The 22,135-nt window shown below is 39.3% G+C and overlaps 1 protein-coding gene across 3 annotated transcripts in view; it reads left to right on the plus strand.

Annotated features, from left to right (window-relative positions):
* Nucleotides 1–22,135, plus strand: part of PHKA1 (phosphorylase kinase regulatory subunit alpha 1) — a 73,501-nt gene that overhangs the window by 24,316 nt on the left and 27,050 nt on the right. For all 3 annotated transcript variants that reach the window (XM_033107620.1, XM_033107614.1, XM_033107610.1), the window contains 11 exons: nucleotides 265–363; nucleotides 1,389–1,535; nucleotides 2,470–2,523; nucleotides 3,825–3,947; nucleotides 6,752–6,847; nucleotides 7,766–7,873; nucleotides 10,084–10,162; nucleotides 12,532–12,666; nucleotides 17,434–17,543; nucleotides 18,526–18,670; nucleotides 20,749–20,827. In XM_033107620.1, the coding sequence (XP_032963511.1) occupies nucleotides 265–363; nucleotides 1,389–1,535; nucleotides 2,470–2,523; nucleotides 3,825–3,947; nucleotides 6,752–6,847; nucleotides 7,766–7,873; nucleotides 10,084–10,162; nucleotides 12,532–12,666; nucleotides 17,434–17,543; nucleotides 18,526–18,670; nucleotides 20,749–20,827 (1,175 nt within the window). The remainder of the gene's footprint in view (nucleotides 1–264; nucleotides 364–1,388; nucleotides 1,536–2,469; nucleotides 2,524–3,824; nucleotides 3,948–6,751; nucleotides 6,848–7,765; nucleotides 7,874–10,083; nucleotides 10,163–12,531; nucleotides 12,667–17,433; nucleotides 17,544–18,525; nucleotides 18,671–20,748; nucleotides 20,828–22,135) is intronic.

Here is a 22,135-nt window from a genome sequence, read left to right on the forward strand (position 1 = left end):
GAGGTATTTTCCTTCTATATTGAATTTGTTGAGGGTTTTTACCATGAAAGAATGGTACAACCTCCATCTTAACTGTCTCTGGGACAATTTGGGAAGCAAAGAACAGTTCAGAGGCCCACGGGAATAAAGAATGTTATTGTATTTTCTGTTCTTCCGAATAGATTCAAAATGACATTATGTGCATTGATATAATACTGAGGTACAAGGAGAACAAATATACATCTTTCTAATGCTGAATTGACTTTCTTTCTTTGCTCCTCACAGGCAGCCCTGGAAGCATTAGATGAACTGGATCTGTTTGGTGTGAAAGGTGGGCCCCAGTCAGTTATCCATGTCCTAGCCGATGAAGTGCAACACTGCCAGGTAAGAAAATAACAGACCATGTTACAGAAGATTTTGTTCTTACGAATCAGACTTAGCATGAACTTGAGAATAAGGAGACTTGAATGAGAGTACATAATCTTATTTCTTACCATGTGCCCAAAATGTCTTATCGTGAATAACTATGATGTACACCTGAAACTAATGCAATATTGAATGTTAGCTTTATTTTAGTAAAAATCTTTTTTAAATGTCTTAATCAAACATCCTATACTGAGATAAGCCTGATGTAGCATGAGCTGTAACATAGATCATAGTTCTGTTCTCTCACGCAGCGTTATAACGGGATCGCATCATAATTTATGGAATTCTCCACTGTTGTCATATCAAGGGTCTATGGGCTCTGCTCCTGAGTATCTCCTTTTCAAAATATAGCAAGAGAACAAGGGGTTTTTTTTGTTTAAGTGTTCTTGATAGTTGCTCTGAAACGTTCTCTTGTCCCAGATTGGCTCTAGGATTAGATATTTGGAGATTAGACTGTTTAAGTGGTAAATGCATATCTTCAGTTTTGTTTAAGATCACTCTCTGTATTGAAAGAGTAACGTTCTTCTCATTGGTGAGATGACTTCTTTTTCAAACCCTGATTAGACACTCATAGTGATACAGTGAATACAAACTCACCTTCTAATTTCAAAACCACAAAATTTTCCATGGAAAAGATAAATGTCAGTGGTATAGGAGCTGAGCCTTCTCTTTCCCTCTTCTCAGCAGCTATATTTTCTCTGATCTTTATGCTTAAATAGCTGCTAATGGAGCAACAGGATTGTAGGTGGGATTGTGATGTTAATCTTTATCCATTAGCAGCTGCTTAAGAATCAGGATTGGAAAGCATCTAGAGAAGGGATAACTCAGAGAAACAGCTAGTTTTCTAAGCTCTCAGTGTTGAATAATGTGTAGATTTTCTTCTGAATGATCCTCTTCTCCATAAATCTTTTGAAATGAAATCTGTTAGTTTTATAACCCAGAATTATTTACTCATGTGCCACATTTGCTTTCCTTTCTTTTAGTCTATCCTCAATTCAATACTCCCCCGGGCTTCAACGTCCAAAGAAGTTGATGCTAGTCTACTTTCAGTTATTTCCTTCCCAGCCTTTGCTGTAGAGGATAATGAGTTGGTGGAGGTCACAAAACAAGAAATCATCACCAAGCTTCAGGTATGTCTATATATGCCTTTCTTTAGGGCTCTGACTTTAAGGGGAAATTAGTATGTTTTGGGGTCTTGAGAATGACTTGTGTCAGTGATGTAACCAGGTGATTAGGGTTAATATTACCAGTAATAATGCATATTGACACCATGTACACCCCGGTACAGTGCACATCCCAGCAATGCACAACCTCAACCTAATCATGAGAAAGCATCAGACAAAACCAAATTGGGGGGTATTCTACAAATAACTGATGAACACTCTTCCAAAGTGACAGTTTTTAAACAAGGGAAGAATGGGCAACTGTCACAGGTTGAAGGAGACTAAGGAGACGTAACAACTAAATGCAGTGGGATCCTGAATCAGATACTAGAACAGAAAAAAGCCATTAGTGGAAAAACTGGTGAGATCAAAGTAAGCTAGGTACTTTGGTTAACAGTGTTGTGCCAACGTTAATTTTTTAGTTTTGATGACTATTCTGTGGTTATATGACATGGTTAATATAAGAGGACAGTGGTTGAAGGGTATATGAGGATTGTATCGTTTTTGCAAGTCTTCTGTAAGTCTCAGATTATCTCCAAATTTAAAATGTATTTTATTAAAAACAAGGCTGTGATCTCTTATGAGCCATGTGAGCAGAAACACACAGGTTAATAATTGGGCTGTCACAGACTTACCCTATGGGGGAAAGCCATGCAGACGGTAATATTAGGAACTCTGCTTTAGGGAAGAGCATGTAGCTTAGCCCTTACTTGAAATCACATTGCTGAAACCAGTTTCTGGGGCTGGGCTGTTATCAGGGTTTTTTAATTATTATTTTTAAAGTATTGTGCCTGTATTGGCGATAGGTTGGCCCATGTAGCTGTTGCAAAGGATGTATTTCTGTTTAATTATATGCTGGACCAATGTGCATGCTTCTGACCTTTTTTCTCTGTATTCATAGGGTCGTTATGGTTGCTGTCGCTTTCTACGAGATGGATATAAAACTCCTAAAGAGGTAAGTTTCTTCTCCCCCAAATGAGTCCAAGGTAGAATGGTTATTACTACCTGCAGCCTCATTCAGAGAAAATACTTACCTCACTGATGGTGCTTAAAATAATCGCTAAGCAGGATATCAGTAACTGATGTTTGCTACCTTTGTTGGGCTTAGTTGCCAAGTTCTGTTTGTTAGCCTTTCTGGATTAAGTAAAATAGAGGACGGTATAGTCCTTCCACCTCTTGCAGTTGGTTGGTTTCAGAAAGAGGTACTGATGGATGCTTAAATCAGTGGATGAAAGTTTAGGCCAAAACAGAATATTTATCTCCCCCACCCCCAAAATGTTTAATAATTATAAAGGGAAAAATCATGTATCAGTAGATCTTTCTGGCCCCTTTCCACCTTTTGCAGTTGGTTAGTTCTAAATAGTTCTTGATCTAGAAAAGTTAACTTCCTTTTGCTATACTTGTCAAAAGTTCTTGGCAATATCAGTGGAGAAAATTAAGTATTATCAAGAGAATGAATGGTCAATAACAAGCACTTTCTTTGGCAATGTAAACATTTAAGGCTGAGATTTGGTGATTGAGGGCCATTGTAATTTTTTTTTTAATCATCGAGCTCAAACTCTTTGGTCTCCTTCTCTTCAACTTTATTCTTTATCCCTGTTGACTTCTGCCCCTACCAATCTACCAAAATTATGCTCCGAAACACTATCAAAATCTCCTAAGTGACCAATCCAGTAGCCTTTCCGCAATCCTTATTCTTGACTTCTCTGTAGTACGTCACTGTTACCTATCCCTGCGTCCTCTTGAAATTCTTGTTCTATTTTAATATGCACAACACTACACCATCCTAATTCCTTTCCTCTTTCTGTCCTTCACTCACCAATCTGAGGGTTTTTCAAGATTCTGTTCTTTGGCCATTCATTCGTTATATAGGTACTACATCTATAACTCATGCTTCGTGCATCACCTCAATGAGGATGATGCCCAAACCCTCACCTCCTACTGTCTTTCTAAACATTTCTGCTTGTATGTTCTGCTGCTACCTAAAACTTTACAAGTGTAAAACCAAAGTCGAGTTTATTACAGATTAATCTCACTTCTTCATACATCTGCCTGTGCTGTCATTAAGTGTCCCAGTTTTACTCGTTAGAAGTCACATCACAAAGTACTTGCTAAGGGAGAGGAGTATGTACGTGCTCTGCCTTCTCTGAAACAAGCTATCAGTGTTAAAAGGCTGTATTGTAATAGCTCTGAACTGAAGGTGCACATCTGACCTTGGAGTGATAAGACAGACTTTGTTTATTATGTTTCTACTAGGATCCCAATCGTCTATACTATGAACCAGCTGAACTGAAGTTATTTGAAAACATAGAGTGTGAATGGCCATTGTTCTGGACGTACTTTATCCTTGATGGGGTCTTCAGTGGCAATGCAGAACAGGTAATGCTCTGGGGAAAGAGCTTTTCAGCAGAATGTTCTTATTGTGTCTTCCTCTTTCAATTAATGGCGGTACCAACCCTGTGTCCAAATGGAAGTCTTCCTTAATAGGGAGGAGACAGAGTATCTTCTACTGACTAATACCGAGTTTCCTCGAAAATCAGACCTAACCGGAAAATAAGCCCTAGCATGTTTTTTCAGGATGACATCCCCTGAATATAAGCCCTAATGCGTCTTTTGGAGCAAAACTTAATACAAGACCCAGTCTTATTTTCAGGGAAACACGGTAGTTGAGGGCTCTAGATTAGGATTTGGAAGACCTGGCTATTCCCATCACTTAGACTTGGCTTTTAACAAATAGGAAAGCAAAATGGCAAGCCCTGTCTACTTGCCACAGTTATTTGAGGTACTTGAATGTATTTCCTGACTTTGTATGTCTTTTTCAAAGTAAATCTTAGATACGATGTTCTCACTTTAGCCAAAAAAAAAAAGAAAAAAGAAAAAAGAAAACCAAAACAAACAAAACCCAACAATCCACTCAGACTCTGTCCTCACCCCTGAAAACACAGTCATTGTTGCTTTTTTAGCTACATGAATAAAGTAGTTTAGAAATCATCATTGGAAAACAGTGAGATTGGGAAACTTAGTCAAGTAAGCTTAGTGTCAGGCATCCTACAAATTGGCTATGGACTAAACTTGGACATAAATCCAATGGATTTGGGAGTCACTTATTCTTGGCTACATAAAATAAATTTCGTGTAATTTAAATGCTTTGGCCAATATTAATCTGTAACTGTCAATATGAGTTTGAATAATAGGGTTACACCAAAGTTTCAGGGATCACAAAGTACTATTTTACTCTAAATTTTAGTAAATTATAGAGTATACATTTTTTAAACATTTTTTTAAAAATAAATTTTATTGGGGAATATTGGAGGACATTGTGTTTCTCCAGGGCCCATCAGCTCCAAGTTGTTGTCCTTCAATCTAGTTGTGGACGGCACAGCTGAGCTCCAAGTCCAGTCGTCGTTTGTTTTCAATCTTTACTTGCAGGGGCCACAGCCCACATCCCATGCAGGAATTGAACTGGCAACCTTGTTGTTCAGAGCTCACGCTCTAACCAACTGAGCCATCCGGCCGCCCCTAGAGTATACTTTTTTGAGCAAGCAATAATAAAAATAACCTGCCCTATTTTGATTACTCTGTTTTGATTCTACTGTTTTTCTCAGTCCTGAAATTCCATAAAATGGGTTATCAAAAACTTTGCTTCCTCAGAGAAAGATTTATTTATCAAATATGCCTAGTATATAGAAAGCACATTCAGGGGGTTTTTTTTGAACTTGGGAGAAAAAAGAGTTGGAAAACCTGGATTCTTTGATTTTTCAGCTTCACTACTAACCATTGAGTAGCCCAAGTATTGCGATTGAATTTGGTTTCTCTGTACATAAGATGAAAATAGTTTTTCTCTCTTCAGTGAAGAAGAAGACATCCCTATAGTTCGTTGAATTTCATAAATAAACACATGCTGTAAGTGCAAGGTACATTCAGTTCAGCTGTAATGAGACATATAAGTTCTTAGAAAATCACCATACTGTGCATATTTGAGAAATAAAAACTATAGGGCTTATAGGGAAATAGGGTTGGGGCATAACCTTAAAAAGTTGGTCAGAAATACATACAAAACGACAGTACCCTACTAAGAACAGCATCACAACTTTATACATGTTAAGTAGGTAAGAAATACATACATAAATACCACAGTAGATATGGCACTTGTACTTTGAAAAAGAGCTGCAATTTGCTTGTGGATATGTGCACCCATGTTTCTACCAGCTCACCGGGGCTCCCATGCCTGCCACCCTGTGTGCCAGAGAAAGAGAACCAAAGACAGCTAGCAAAAGAGTGAGAGAAAAGATAAAAAGAACAGAGAAGAAGAATAAAAACAGACTGGGAAGAAAGAGGGGGAAATTGAAGAAAAGGGAAGGCACAGAGCTAGCTGTTCAGGCCATGAGCAGCTTGGCAGTTTTGAGGCGGTGGAAGGAGGGTCATCTGAAACGGATGGAAAGTTGTAACAGCAAGCATGGATGGGTGTGGTTCGTTGTCCTCCTGAGGTGTGTACCTGGGTGTTTTGTGTAATCTTTCATGCCTCAGTGTAGCTAAATGTGTTTTTAGTCGAAATTGTGCATGAGCATATGTGAAATTCATGTTATGCTCAGGTTGTTCCCTAATATACCAAATGCATTGGAACAAATTTGTGTTTTTAGAACAACTGTTATAGCAGAACTGACTGTATATTTTTTCTACCATAAATCATAGTGTTTTTTTCCTTGTTGTGTATTACTAATATACAGCCAATTGTTAAGCAAAAAATGTAAACTTGACCAAACTAGAAACTTAATTTGGCAGGTAAAATACAGTTTTAAAAGCCAGTGTATGTAAAGTGAAGAAACTATGTCAAAACAGGCCTGTGGAGGCAGGCTGACTTGAGTTCAAGTCTGAGCTCAACCTTGTACTCGCTGTGTGCTCTTCCATAAGATCCTAACCTCTTTCAGCCTTAATTTCCCTTTAAAAGTCCTATAATTGCATGTAGCTCCTAGGATGGTTATTAAAATGAAATGTGTTAAAGCATGCAAAACTCATAGCATTTGACCTACAATAAACATTTAATAAATGCTACCTCCCCTCCTTCTCCCTCTTACTCAGTGAACACGTTCCTTTGCGAGAGGACCTTCTTTGGCTACAGCCCTCCCCTAGATTCCCAAAGGGAACTCTCCATAGATGTTTTTCTCCCTTTCTTATATGTACAGGTTCAAGAATATAGAGAGGCTCTGGAAGAAGTCCTCATCAAGGGCAAAAATGGAGTCCCACTTCTGCCAGAGCTGTACAGCGTTCCTCCTGACAAGGTGAGCTAGACAGTGCTGTACCATGGCGCCGGGGAAGAGGAGCAGTACCTCCAGGGGACTGCCTCGTTTCCGTCGAATAATTTTTACCATCTTCTGATTTTCGTATTCTAAAACTTTGTCTTTAGGTCTAGGATAATAAAAATATAACTTTGTTCCTTTCAAAATAAATGGTTAAAGCAGTCTCAGTGATGGCATTGTTGCACAGCAAGACCAGGGTGAGACCAGGCCTTACAGTGCTAGTTTCCTCAGTAGACACGTATCCCCAGACTCACCAAAATGCATGCGTTAAATGTACCACCTTTTGCTATGGCAACCATTCCTCAGTTTAAAGAAACGAAATGAATTGTTCAGTGATCGATTTTTTTTAAAAAAAAGACCAAACCTTAAGGTTGAGAATGATACAGAGATCAATGGGCAATGGGCAGAACCAGTGGGATGTTCTGTGTGAACTCTCAGGATTTGGTATTCTGTGCTTTGAGACCAGTAATCTGGGATTGTTTGAATAGATCTCTCCTGGAAAATGAAACATGTCTCCATTTTCCCACAATGCTGGTCGGGAGTACCGGTGTTCCTCCCGTGGGAGAGACGCAGTCTTCCATTCTGGTGCAGATGGGTGGGATAAGCTCCTACGACATCACCAGCATTACCCAAGAGCTTGTTGGAAATACAGATTCCAGGCCTTCCCGCACACCTCCTCAGTCAGAATCCGCCTTTGGGCAAGCTCCTCAGGTGATCTGTGTCCACATATAATTAGCGGAGGACTGCCCCAGACTCGAATTGTAGTGCTTGACTTTTCAGTGCTTCGCATATGTGACTGTTTCATAGGGTATGAATCACAGTCCAGACTCAGTCTTTTTGTTGTCTAGTCTCTTAAAACTCTTACCCTCCATGTGGTATCTTTATCATATTTTCTTTTAGGTTGATGAAGAATATCAAAATCCTCACACTGTGGACCGAGTCCCCATGGGCAAGTTGCCTCATATGTGGGGTCAGTCTCTGTATATCTTAGGAAGCTTGATGGCAGAGGTAAGGGGAAACTTCAAGCCTCTTCCCCTTTTTTTTTTAATTTATTGGGGTGACAGTTGTCACCCAGTAAAATTACATAGATTTTAGGTGTGCAATTCTAAGCCTCTTCCCCTTTTCTCCTGCTTTACTCACCATGGTAACCAAATTTGTGAGTAGCTCATTAAATCTGCTGCCTTTCGTATCCTGCCTTAATTATAGATTCCTCCCCCCCCCACCCCGCCCGCTCCCGGGCCTTAGAGTGAGAGCATGGCCAGTCCTTGACAAAAATCTCTCCCTTTGGCAACCAAGTCCCTCACCCCGCCCAGGGCTTCCTACCTTGGCACTGTACTTGGAGCTGCTCTGGGATCAGGCCCTGCATCTTTTCCTTCGAAACGCCCCCTAGTGCCTTGCCTGGTGACTTACGCATGCAGTTGTGCTAAGATAGTAAATGACTGGTAATGGATTTCAGTGCTAACTTTTCTAAGCAATGTAATGTTTCATTCTTTAGTTGAAAAAACTGATGAGATCATTTTAGGTACCATGACAAGTGTTTGGGAACATCACAGTTTTTATTTGTTTGTTTTTTGATAAGGGACTCTTTAAATGTTTCTTACATTAAATTTTGCTGAGACAGCTCTTAATGAGGCACTGGGGAATTCCTTACTTTCTGTCCAGCTTATTGGTGACATTTTGAGCGTATAAGGGCTCTCTTTCTCAAAGCTTTCCATATTTACTGACAAACCTATTTCCCTGTTGTAAGTTATTATGGTAAGCTATAACGCAGGCTCCTAGAGGAACCCGGGTGGGACTTAGCTGTCCTTTCTGCGCCAGACTCTTTGAACTGTTTATATATGACTGTTTATTTCCTGCAGCTGTTTTTGTTTGTTTTTGTTTTTCCCAGTTCTACTGAGTCGTAATTGACATACATCACTATGAGTTCCAGGTGTACAGCATGTCAACTGATGGTTGGTTGGCGCCGATTCAAAGCCAACAGGAATCCCCAGTGAGAAGGCCTTGAAGTGAGGTGGCCGTGGGTTGAAGCAGCCGTGGGGCAAAGTGGCCATGGGGCCCCACTTCAGCTAGACAGCTCTGCCTGCTCTGCTCCAAGGAGATGTCTTTGGTGTTTCATTGTTTTAGCTCCAGCTCGGGAAAAGCATTCTTTAGTGGGAAGGGAAAGTGTACTCTCTGAGCTGGAGGGGAGCTGGCTTATACAGAAGGAAGCCCCACACCCTGGCCCCTGATTGGTCTGTCCTCATGCAAATGAGGACTCCAAACCATCATAGCTTGATTGGTCCAATGGCACTGTCCTGATTGGTCAGAATGTGGAGCCGCTCTGATTAGTTGGTGAAGATGTTGTTGGGGAGATAGCTGCTCAGCTCTGATTGGATGGAGAAAGCCTCAGTCCTATTGGTTGAAATAGGATTCCAGGAAGCCCTTTATAAGGGTTGGCTCAGAGGGCAGGAGCACAGTGTGGGAGGCAGGCAACTTAGTGCAGCCTTCACCCTGAAGTGCAGTTCCCCTGAGGACCCTGTTTAGAAATACCTGCTGGGCTCTGCTTTTCAGTTTGAGCCCAGTGAGGCACCAGGAACCCTTCTTGGTAGGTGTCTTGTTTCTCAGGGTCCACAAGCATAAAGGTTTGATTATCTGTAGTTGACATTATGAATGTAGCAATAATGGGCAGAATGATTTGTTTAAATTAATGCTTACCCAGTGACTTTCTCATTCAATTAGAATAAATGCTATGAAAAAAAGGAGGATATGAATGGTATTCTTAGGAGAAAAATGGGTGAGTTGATCACATTTCATCAAGGACAGAAACTCAAGTCAAAAGATATCTGCTAGGTAGAAGGCATAGGAGATACATGAATAAATGAGAAATCAATAGGACTAATGAGTTAAGTTATTGATAATAAATGTTATGATCTGGTTGTCTAATCATGTACATCCAGAGAAGGTGGAGGTGGAACTAGAAAACTTCCTGTTTATCATTTATACCCTATCTATTTCCAAAAAGGATTTGTGGCAGCCACTAGAAATGAACTCCAGATAAAATTAGTTTGGATATGAATTCAGGAGTTCAAACATTTTCACACAGTGAAGGTGTTTGTTTCCTTTCCATACCTGCCTCTTACACATTATGGTACAGGGCTATGACACTGGTATGTTGTTTCTCCTCAAATATTAGCTTTTTGTGAGAGAAAATAATCTGCCTTTTTATGGTTTTTCTTTAGGGATTTTTAGCTCCTGGAGAAATTGATCCTCTGAATCGTAGGTTTTCTACTGTGCCAAAGCCAGATGTTGTGGTTCAAGGTCTGTATTCTGATTCCCATCAGCAGAAACTTTATATTAAAGATCTCATTTGGCCGCTAAATGATGACTGTATTCTTTATCATGCATTTTGGTAGGCTTCAAAAAGTATAAAATGAACTTGGTTCTGTTTGGTTTCAAAATTGCTACTAATCTTAATTATGAATAAATGCTTAGCAAATGATATAATCTGACACTCTTAACCACTCCTTACTTCTGGAAACACTTTTCATTGTCATGATATTGTCGCCTCTTGATCGTCTCTGCTTTCTTTCTGAGCATTCCTTCTGTGCTTTTCCTGCTAGTTCTCTGTTCTTCTTGTATCCTCCTAATGATTGTGTACTTAGTATTCTACTCTTGTCTTCCTGTATTTACACTCTGTATTAGTTTTCTAGGGTAACCTCCTTCATAGTAAATTGGCTTCCATGGCTCCAACTATTGCCTCTTTGGAGCGTACTCCTAACCTTTATTTTTTTCCCTAACAATCAACTTAAATTTTGAGGTATCTACTCTATGAAAAACACTGGGCTAACTTCTATAAAGGTATTAAGAATTCTAGTCCCAATACCTGTAAAACACCTTTACCACTTCTACTTCAAATGCAAACCTGACCTGTTTTCCCATCGTGTTACCTCTCCCAAGAAAAGCAGATCTTTCCACCTTCCTTATCTCTCTCCATGACATCACTGTTTTCCTAGTCTCCTAGCGTAGAAAGCTCAAGGTGATTTTTGACTCTCTAATAACACTATCCAATATGGTACTCAGTCCTGCTGTGAGGGTCACTTGACTTTGGGGTTGGTTATATATGGAAAGTCACCCTGTGTGTTTTCTAAACCCCTTTGTATTTGACATCTTACGTGGTCATTCAGGTAGTCTTTGCTCATCAATGTATATAGCAAACATTATGTAAAAGATAGCTTACTCTTCCCCTCCCATGAAAAAGCTTGTTCTCCTTTGAGGCTTATGCCATGTGCCCATATTGATCTCCTGATTGCTCTAATTCATTCTTTGAAGACTTTAGCACTTGGCTTACAGCTTTCTTCTCCCCACCTCCTGCCTATATCCCTCGTGCCCATTTAGGCACTTAGTAAATGTTTATTGATGAATGAACGCACGACCACATATGTTTCCCGGACTTTTCTCGGCCCATTATCATTCCTCCCCTGTACATTTTCCCTGGAGAATCTTTGTCCTTTTCATGTCTTCGGTTAGAACTGATCAAGATGGTGTTATGCCCAGGGGCCTCTGTAGTCACCATATCCTGCCACAGACCACAGCAATGCAACATGATGTTCCCAAGATAGAAAAATACACAAAAGATACTGGCAAAGGAAAGCAAGGTACCACTTCGTTGGTGAGGCGTTGGCCCTAAAACTCAACATAGGGGCAGCCGGTTATAGAGCACGGTGCTCTTAACAACAAGGTTGCCAGTTCAATCCCCGCATGGGCCACTGTGAGCTGTGCCCTCTACAACTAGATTGAAACAATTACTTGACTTGGAGTTGATGGGTCCTGGAAAAACACACTTTAAATAAATAAAAGTTAAAAATTCAACATAAAGAATATTGGTAAGCTGGAGTGAGCCAAGTGGTGCCGTCACTTTCCCATAAACCCAATTCAACACATCTAGCAGCTCTAGCGGAGCAGGGATGGGGTGCACATTTGCCCTGGTGCTTAGTGTCAAGCCAGCTGAGGCCCCACACAGATTACTGGCCCCCAGCCAGGGATCTGTCTCATAGAGGGAGAGTAGACAGCAGAGTCAGGGAGCTGGCCTGGTCTCCTCCTTTGTGAGTATGATTATTACTTCAGACACATGAATGTAAGAGGAAGAAAGGTTTGTCCAGGCTTGGCAGGCTCTGAGTCTGTAAAAGTATTACCCCCTACACTCCCGCCAAAAACCCCAAAAAAACAGACACACAGTTTCAACTATGTTACCTCAATTCTTTATCCCAAATTTACCTTGTCTTCTACCATTCTCTAGCTATAGAGCGATTCTTATCATAGGATTTTCTTTATTACCCTCATAATCCTGGCCCTGGTTGTAAGGGCCTTGGGGAATCAACTTTCACCCAAGCTGTGACACACATGGTGGATTAATTTCCTATTTAAACATGGAATCCCAGATCTAAAGAGAGTGTGGCCTCCAAACCGAACTCCAGTACTCTAACTCATGAGATCTTTTTTCCTTTTCCATTTAGATAATACTGTTACATACCTAGCATGATGCTTCTTTCATCAAGGTTCCCCAGTAATTATTAATTCCCTCCCCTTTCCTTTTTCTTCCCTTCAAAAGAAATCGTGTGGCATGAGAGATTTTAGGTTTTTACTGAAATAAAATTTTCTGTTGACCTCATCTTCTTTCTTTCTTACAGTTTCCATTCTAGCTGAGACAGAAGAAATCAAGGCCATTTTGAAGGACAAGGGGATTGATGTGGAGACCATTGCTGAGGTGCACCCCATCAGAGTACAACCAGCTCGTATTCTCAGCCACATTTACTCTAGCCTAGGTAAGCAGTCTGGCCAGCCGGCCAGAATCAAAGCATTATTTGATACAGGCTGCTTTATTTCCTCTCTCTTTTTCCTTGATCTCGTATCACTTTGAACTAGATCTGAGAAGGAATTTAGAGTCTCTGGAATCTAAGTTTCTAATCCTATATATCCTCAGCAGGCTTGATAATTTTAGGTGTGTTTTATGAACTCTTTAGTACATAAGGCATGACTGTTACCAGGCAATATTGTATCTTCATTCCAAGTGTATGCTTAACTAACATTTTCTCCCCTTTCTTGGGACATGTATTTCCGTTTTGAATACATGCTAATTTTATGTAGAGTAATAATGCTTATTTTTAATTAGCACTTATTTTTATTCAATTTATATAGTAAACTTAGTTATAGACACATTAAACAGATTACCACAAATTACAGATTTACACAAGTTATTACAAATTTCACATTACGCAAATTACCACACCATTAACAACAAAAAAAAGGATATGTAGAATTTCTAAACTACCCTTGTGGAAGGCTGAATAATAGCCCCTAAAGGTATCCAGGTCCATATGGATTATAGGCCCAAATATGAAAGGCAAAGTAGTAAAGCTTATTAGGACATACAATAGGAAAGCATTTTGGTGACATTGGGGATAGACTTAATCAAGACATGGGAGGCACTAAACTTAAAGTAAAATATTGACAAAATTAAGAACTTCCTTTCATCAAAAGAAACTACCAAAAATGAAAACAAGCCACCGAGTAGGAGAACTTTGGAATCCATATACCTAACAAAAGATTGAAATCCAGAACTCATAAAGAATTCCTACAAATCATTAACAAAGGGAAGATAACCCAACAGAAAAATGAAAAACTATTTCACAAAAGATGATGGCCGCTAAATGTACTGAAGAGGTGCTGAACCTCGTTATTTCATCAGAAAAAGTGCAAGTTAAAGCTACAATGAAATATCACTACACACCTTCTAGAGTGGCTAAAATTAAAGACTGATCATGCTAAGTGTTATTGAAGATGTGAAACAAATGGAAATTGTTTACACTGCTGGTGGGAATGTAAATTGGTGCAACTGCTTTGGAAAACTACTAGGCAGTGTCTGCTAAAACTGGACGTACACATACCTTGTGCCCTATGATTTCCACTGCTGGGTATATACTCAACAGAAATACATACATATATGCTCTAAGGGATGCAGACAATGTGCAGAAAAGAGTTAACACGAAAGGCCTGAGAATGCTGTCCTTAGACAGGTCTGCTTGCAAGGTTAGTCCTTGGCTGGCATCTGAAGACTTGGATTTGAGGGAGGTTTCCACCAGCCCCTAACTAATAAGGATAGTTTACTGTGTCTAAACTATATAAACAATATGGCTTGTGCTGTGAACACCTACTTTCCTTCTGAGAGTCTGAAGATTTGGTACATACCAGGTGGAGGGTGCCTCTGTGACTGGCCTCTAATATAAACATTGGGCACTGAGTCTCTATTGAGCTGGTAGGCAGCACTTCACATGTGTCGTCATAATTTGATGCTGGAGGAATTAGAGGTGTGCTGTGTGACTGCACTGGAAGAGGACTCTTGGAAGCTTATACCTGGTTTCCTCTAGACTGTGCCCCGTGCACCTTCTTCCTTTGCTGATTTTGCTTTGTATCCTTTTGCTGTAATAAACCTTAGCCATTAGTACAGAGCCAATATGCTCTGTGAAAATTAATAAGCAGAAACCTCATTTAAAATGGAATGTGGAGGCTGGAAGAGAGAATTCTCACGTACGTGTCATTCAACACACACTTCCTACAGGAAGAGACGTACCTTGCACCTCTGACAGGAAGTGATACCACTTTACTATCTCAGCAGGAGGAAGAAAAGATTCCTCCTTGCCCAGTAACAACTCAGCCAGTGGGAGGCTGCCAGAACTCAGACAATGAAAAGTCACTGTACTTGAAACTTGCAGCTTCCCCGCAAGGGACTCTTCCTTTGCAACAGCGCCTCCCCAGTCCATCAAAGAGCCTTCCTCTTCTTTGTTTCTCTGGACTTGCTTGTGGTTCACCATTTGACAGTATAACCTGAATTGCAATTTTTCATTTTTTCTGAATAAACTCATTTTGCTGGAGAAATATCTATCTATTTGTTTACGGTCAACAGCTGAGTCCTGTGAGTCCTAGTGAATCACCAAATGTGGAGGTGATTTTTGGGACTTCTAACACAATAATGTTCATAGGAGCTTTATTTATAATAACCAAAAACTGGGGGAAAGCTCAAATATTCATTAACAAGTGACTGGATAAATAATGATACATTCATAAACTGGAATGTTATACAGCAATTAAAATGAATGGACTAATTGTATGTACAACAATATGCATGAATCTCATAGATATAATGTCGAGTGAAAGAAACTAGATATTAAAAAGTACATATATGATTCTACTAATATAAAGCTTGAAAATGGACAACTCCTACTTATTTATGGTGATTGATATTTGAATGGTGGTTAGCTTTGGGAGCTGGGGGACATTAATAATTGGGAAGGGGTACAAAGGAGGCTTCTAGTAATGTTGGTAATGTTCCATATCTTCATTTAGGTTGTGTGTTTACTATGTAAAAATTCACCAGTTTTCATATACTTAACTTCATGTATATTACACTATAAGAAATTACCAAAAAAAGACCTAGTGTCCATTGATGGATGAAAAGATAAACAAAATGTGGTCTATACATGCAATGAAATATTACTCGGCCTTAAAAAGAATAAAATTTGGTCACATACTGCAAAATGGATGACCCTTAAAGACATTATGACAAGTGGAATAGGCCAGTCACGAGAGGAAAAATGCTGTATGATTCAAGATATGTGAGATACCTGGAGTAAGCAGATTCATAGAGACAGAAAGAAGGGTGGTTGCCAAGGACTGGGAGGAGGAGAACATGGAGAGTTGTTGTTTAATGGAGACAGTTTCAGTTTGGGAAGATGAAACATTCCGAAGATGGATGGTGGTGATAAATGTACAACATTGTAAATGTACCGAATGCCACTGAATAATTAAAATGGTTAAAATTGAAAGTTTTATGTTATGTATGTTTTACCTAAATAAAGAAAGAAACAAAATGGAAGCAGCAATGGATAAACCTGGTTGTGATATAAATCTCAGGTAAAATGTGTACTTCACAGAGTGGACGTGGAATATGACCAAGGCATGTACAGCTCTCTGGTTCTGTCTCTAAGAGTGAAGCAACATGGCATATTTGATAAGTATCACACTTAGGGTAGAGCAGGGGCAAAAAGAGAATCCTGAAGGAATATGTGTTCCAGCAAAAAAGAAAACATGAAAGGATGTTCGATATATACTACTGTGTTTCCTGGAAAATAAGACTTAGCCGGAACATCAGCTCTCATGCGTCTTTTGCAGCAAAAATTAATGTAAGACCCGGTCTTATACAAGACCCAGTATTATATTAATATTATATTAATTATATTATACCCAGTCTTATATAACACTTGGTATTATGTTATATTATACTATATTATACCCTGTCTTATTTAACACCCGGTTTTACATTATATTAAAATAAGACCAGGTCTTATATTAATTTTTGCTCCAAAAGACACATTAGAGATGATGGTCTGTTTAGGTATTATTTAAGGGGAAACATGGTATTTTGGGGAAAAAGAGTTTGAGAACAATGTGTATAGTGTTATCCTATGTTATAAAAGGAAAACGTGTGAATAAATGAACTATTTCCTCATTGTAAGAGGTGTTAATGTAATAATTGTCTTTAAAAGAGAAAGAAATACAACTACGTTTAACATAGACATCAATTATCAGATAGATTCTAATTTCAGAATGCTAAACTAAAAAGAAGACATCTTGTGCTAAGGGAGATTTGGTGGATGTGTGTGTGAGTGTGCACACCTGTGTATACGTACATACATAATATACACGCATACATGATATTCGACCCATGATGTATATGTATTCTATTTAAATTTTTATTAAAATTATGCTTTACTTTTAAAAAAATATTATTGGGGAACAATGTGTTTCTCCAGGGCCCATCAGCTCCAAATCGTTTTCCTTCAGTCTGGTTGTGGAGGGCACAGCTCACTGGCCCTTGTGGGAATCAAACTGGCAACCCTGTTGTTCAGAGCTCACGCTGTAACCAACTGAGCCATCCGGCCGCCCAAAATTATGCTTTACTTTTGTAGTTGTCTGATAGTTTAAGTCTTTCCCCTTGTTTAAGTTTTCAAAAATGTTCCTCTGCCAAGTGAATTTTACTGGGTGTATAAGGTTCCACCAAATTTCCTATCAGACACAAGAATTTTGAAATATTTTGATTCTTTGAACAAAATGTGTCAGTACTATGCTCTTGAAGGAGATCAAGATACTCTTATTCCAGTTTTTCCATTTAGTATGCTCTCTTTAAGCTGATGAGATTTCTGTTCAGCTTTGTGGCATAGCTTACATTGATAAGTTTGATAATTACTATACCTTTTGCATTTTTATGGGCTTTAAGGGAATTTAGTGTACGAATTTTGGTAATAGAATTCTATCGTTTGTTGACTATTTTATGTGCATTCCTGTCTCTCATAATGATGTGACTTTCTTATAAGAGCCTCACTGTGCTTATTATGACCCTGTACATGACATGCACACTAAGTTTGAGACACAGAACTTAGTTTGTTCAATCAGGAAGAGTAAACTAATACAAAAAATGTTTGCAGATTGGGTTTGTGCACTCAAAATATCTTCACCATTTCTCACTTCTATCTCAGGATGCAACAGTAGGATGAAACTCAGTGGACGACCCTACAGACACATGGGAGTCCTTGGAACTTCAAAGCTCTATGACATTCGGAAAACAATCTTCACCTTCACTCCACAGGTGGGTGGAATGAGCTTTAATGTTCGTTGAGATGAATGGAAATAAAAGAGAAACAGCACAGAAGAAAAGCATTGAGTGGAGTTGGGACAAGGATCAGTTCCACAGGGCCTTGTACATATTAAGTTGTTCGGTAAATACTTGTGGAGTTGGACCAATTGAACATGCAGCACAGAGCTACACCAAGTGACTGTGGTTACCAAGAGTCATCCTGGGTGTTGGGGAAGTAGGGACTAGGGATTTCGCAAGTTTTTGAGTACTCTAAGAAGTACTCCTTTAAAAAGTTAAAAATAATACTATATTTGTATTTATCCTTTATAAACAAAATATAGTCTTTTTTATTCAGCTACCAAATGATGTGTTCTGTTTGTTTAGGGGAGGGGTCCTTTTTCCATGCCTGGAGATCTTCGATACCCTCTTCTAAACAAAAATGTCAATAGTATTTTAGCTGTGATTGTTCACATTGTTGGCCTGGTTCATCAGCAACAGTATAATAGCAAGCCCGATTATCTGAGTGTATGGGGAAGAGAAACTATTTTCTAGAAAGAAAGCTCAAACTCCCATTTGTCATCTCTCATCTAAAATAGTGCAGCTGAGGTATAGACAAAAGAATAACGGACCATAGATTGTGTTTCTGACCTTGCCATTTGCTTGCCATATGACTTTGCTAATCCACTTAATTAATGTCTCTTGGCCTTATTTCTTATCTATTAAAAGAAGACAAACCCTCTCCGGGTTGTTATAACATTAAATAAAACTATGTACCTGAAAACACTTTGTAAACTATAACACACTGTAAAAATGTCAAAAATTATTATATGTACAGATGGACCACCAGATACTTTGGGAAGAATTAGGCATTGACTTTGGAGGTGTTACTGCCTTTGTGACATCATCTATACCCTCATGAATATGTCATTACTTTAAAATATTATTTGGTGGTTGTGAATAAATTTTTGTGAGTTGTTATTATTATTTTTCTCAGTTTATAGACCAGCAGCAGTTCTACCTGGCTCTGGACAACAACATGATAGTGGAAATGCTCAGAACAGACCTCTCCTACCTCTGCAGCCGCTGGAGGATGACGGGCCAGCCCACCATCACCTTCCCCATCTCACACACCATGCTTGGTAAGGTCGTATGAGGCAAGGAATGAATGTACATTTGGAATAAGTCATGTGGTTAGCCCTTCAGAATCTACTCTCATGGAGCTTATGTTGTAGAATAAATGTAGAACAAATAAACCAATACACAAGAGTATTTCAGGTGCTTTGAGAGTCACAATTCAAAAAAAAAAATGTGATAGAATAACTTTGTTGCAAGCTACTTCAGATAATTGGTTTCTAGGTCAGTTTGCAGAAACTTTACTAATACAATTCATTTTAAAGACAGTAATACTACATTCTGCATCTGTGTTAATCCAGTGGAGCATCGAGATTTTATAGATAAATTCCCAGATTTCTCCTTCCAAGGCTTGTCTAAAACAGTACAATCTAGCAGGGAAAAGTGGAAAGTCTTTCAGTTTATCTTTCCTTTATTGGCTTGGTGTCCTGACGTGACTTGCTTGAAACTGGGTGAAAGGCTTCATTGTTCTCAGTTCTTGGAGGACTCTAGCCTGTACTGAAGCACTGTTTCCTTTCTGTGCCTCTGCTGTCGCTTCCAGAAGCCTGTGTGTACTGCCCAAGTACACAGAATTCCTTTTCATTGGAGAAGAATCCTTTGTCAATAAATCTTTCAAAGTCCGACAGACTGTTAGGATTTGTTCACATGTCTAAAGTGCTTTAAAAGACAGGAGTTGAACAAGTAGGGCAGGTGTCTTCGGTTTCTTCTGTGGGTGTCTTTCTTCTTCTTGGTTCTTCGGGGGAGGGAGGGGGGGAGTGGGGAGGAGAGGGGTCTGAGATCGTCCTTCGAGAGTAGCTCTCTCGCTTATCGCTCCTCTCCCTCCCTTCTCCTCCTCCCTCTCTCTCTCCTCGCCCCTCCTCCCCGCTCCCTCGTCCCTTCTCCCTTCTCCCTCCTCCTCTCTCCCTCTCTCCCTCTCTCCTCTCCCCTCTACCCCTCTCCCCCCTCCCTCTCTCCCTCTCCCCTCTCCATCTCCTCTTCTCTTCTCTCTCTTCTTCTTTCTCTTCTTTCTTCTTTGTTTAAGACAACTAACAAGTACCCATTTAATCAGTACTGTGTTCCCAGAATTGTCTTCAGAAAGTATAAAGTGTAATTGGAGAGGCAAAGCTAATACACAAAAATATTATAATAGAAAATAAGTCAAGACAGTATATAAGGAAGCAATAACCATTAGATTAGTGTTTTACAGTGAAGGTTATCAAGTAGTCAAAGAAAATTTCTTCACTGAGGTTGGACTTATTCAGGTTTTGGGGACGGAGAGGAGAGAAGAAGGAAAGGTACTTTAGGTGAGGACTAAAATGCCACAAGTGAGACCAGGAGGCAGGGATGAGCTTGACTTTGAATGGGCAGTGAAGTGGCCAACTTGAATAGAGGAGGTCTTGCGTACTGGAGTATAATCAACAAAATTGGGTAAGGTGGGATCAGATTATGAAAAGCTTGAAAAAAAAGCAGAGCTATTTCAAACAGATTTTCTCAAAAGTCGGAAACTATCAAAAGTTTTTGAGCAAGGAGTGACATGATGAAAGTGATTTTTAGGGAATATTGATTTGGTGACAGTATGCATTGTAGTGAGGAGAATGTGATATCAAGGAAACTAAGGTGATGAGAAGATACACTGAATCGGTGGTAGTAAAAACAGAGTGGGAAAGAAGGATACAATAGTCATTTTAAACAACATCTGCAAGTCAGATATTGGCTAACTAGGTATGAGATATGGATTAAAACAGCACCAAGATTTAGAGACTCAGTAAATAATGCCGCCATTGATAGAAGCAAAGAAATCTTACAGGAACATTCCAGTTGCAAAGGGGCACATTGAGTTTATGATGACAAAGAGATTTCAAACTCTGCAAACTACTTATGATAAATGAGACACTGTCTTTGAGGACCTCTGTTGACCATCATCCCTTGCCATTTGCCCATTCTGCAGTGTTGGTGGCTCTCAGACCAATTGTTGAAATACAGGGTGGTCTGTGAGGAGTGTCTCATTTGTACCATCACCACCAGAATGTTTGAAATAATTGAAAGATTCCCCTTAATTTAAAAGTTAAAACCATAAAGATTGTTTTAAAATTGTCTTCATTTCAAGATGAAGATGGAACCAGCTTGAATTCAAGTATCCTGGCAGCACTCCGAAAAATGCAGGATGGCTACTTTGGGGGGGCAAGGTAAGTGACCTCTATATACTCTTCAGTGAAAAGAAGTGAAATTTGGAAGCTGGGGATAGTAATGGTACACTTGTGATGCCTTTCTCTGTATCTTGAACAACATAATCTCATCCAATTCGGGAGAAGCTCGTTTGATAGATTGAATCAAGGAACGTAATGTTACAGAGAAGCGCTGGAACTTTCTCCACCCAGTTCTTTGCCTAGACCTCATCAATTCAGTGGACCAGAAAACTTCTTGTTTGGAACAAAAAGTTACTGCACTCTTTGATTCTGGCTGCTTTTCTTATTTCCATAAGTTTTTATTTTGAAAAATTTTAAGCTAACAGAAATCCTATCGAGAATCTCTCCCACTTCCCTCCCTTCTGCTCCTCCCTCCCTTCCTTTCTCCTTCCCTACTCTTCTCCTTCCTCCCTCTCTCGCACATACATATGTGCGTGCACACACATGCATGCACATACATACTTTTTTTGCTGAACTATGTGTGAGTTAGCCAAAGACAGCATGACATCATGACTCTTCTACCCTAAATACTTCAGTTTCTGTGTTCTGAGAACAAGGGCATTCTGATACATAACTGCAATGTTATCATCGCACTCAGAAAATCATTTACTGATACTATTGTCTCAGTAAATGATTACTATTGAATGAATAGTACTGAATGAATGAATGATTACTATTGAAATGATTACTATTGAAATGAATACTATTGTCTTGATATAGAGCTTATATTCAAAATGACCCAGTCGTCCCAATAATGTTTCCCATAGCTTTTTTCCCACTCCAGCATCCAGTCAAAGATCACACTTTGGCATTTAGTTATTGTATCTCCTTGATGTCTTTTAATCTAGAACAATTCCCACCCCTTGGTTAATCTTTCTTGACAGTTTCCATGACAGTTTTGAAGAAGGAAAGTCAATTATTTTGCAGAATGTCTCTCAATTTGGTTAAAGTGGTATTTGTCAGGTTTGTCCATATCCTTTCTCCCAAGTCTTTGACCAAATGGTTGTAGCTTCCATTGGTGAATCAGTTATTACTAACGGGGTTGTAAAATGATGATTCTGTGTTTCTGTCAGTCTGTGTACATTTAGTATTTGGAATCGTTCTCTTCAAAAAGAGCTTTCCCTTCCCCCCTTTTATTTTGTACTTTTAGGTCAGCATAGATTCCTGGAGTCCTTTTTTATTTATTATGTCGTGCTCCATTCCTGTCATTGTTTATTTCAATATTCAAATTGTCCAAGATCTCGCCACTGGGAGTCCCTTTAAACTGGCTTCTTTCGAAAATCAGTCACTTTCCCTCTGGGCTTTACA

Source organism: Rhinolophus ferrumequinum, chromosome X, assembly GCF_004115265.2.
Source record: "Rhinolophus ferrumequinum isolate MPI-CBG mRhiFer1 chromosome X, mRhiFer1_v1.p, whole genome shotgun sequence".
NCBI classification, from domain to species: domain Eukaryota; kingdom Metazoa; phylum Chordata; class Mammalia; order Chiroptera; family Rhinolophidae; genus Rhinolophus; species Rhinolophus ferrumequinum.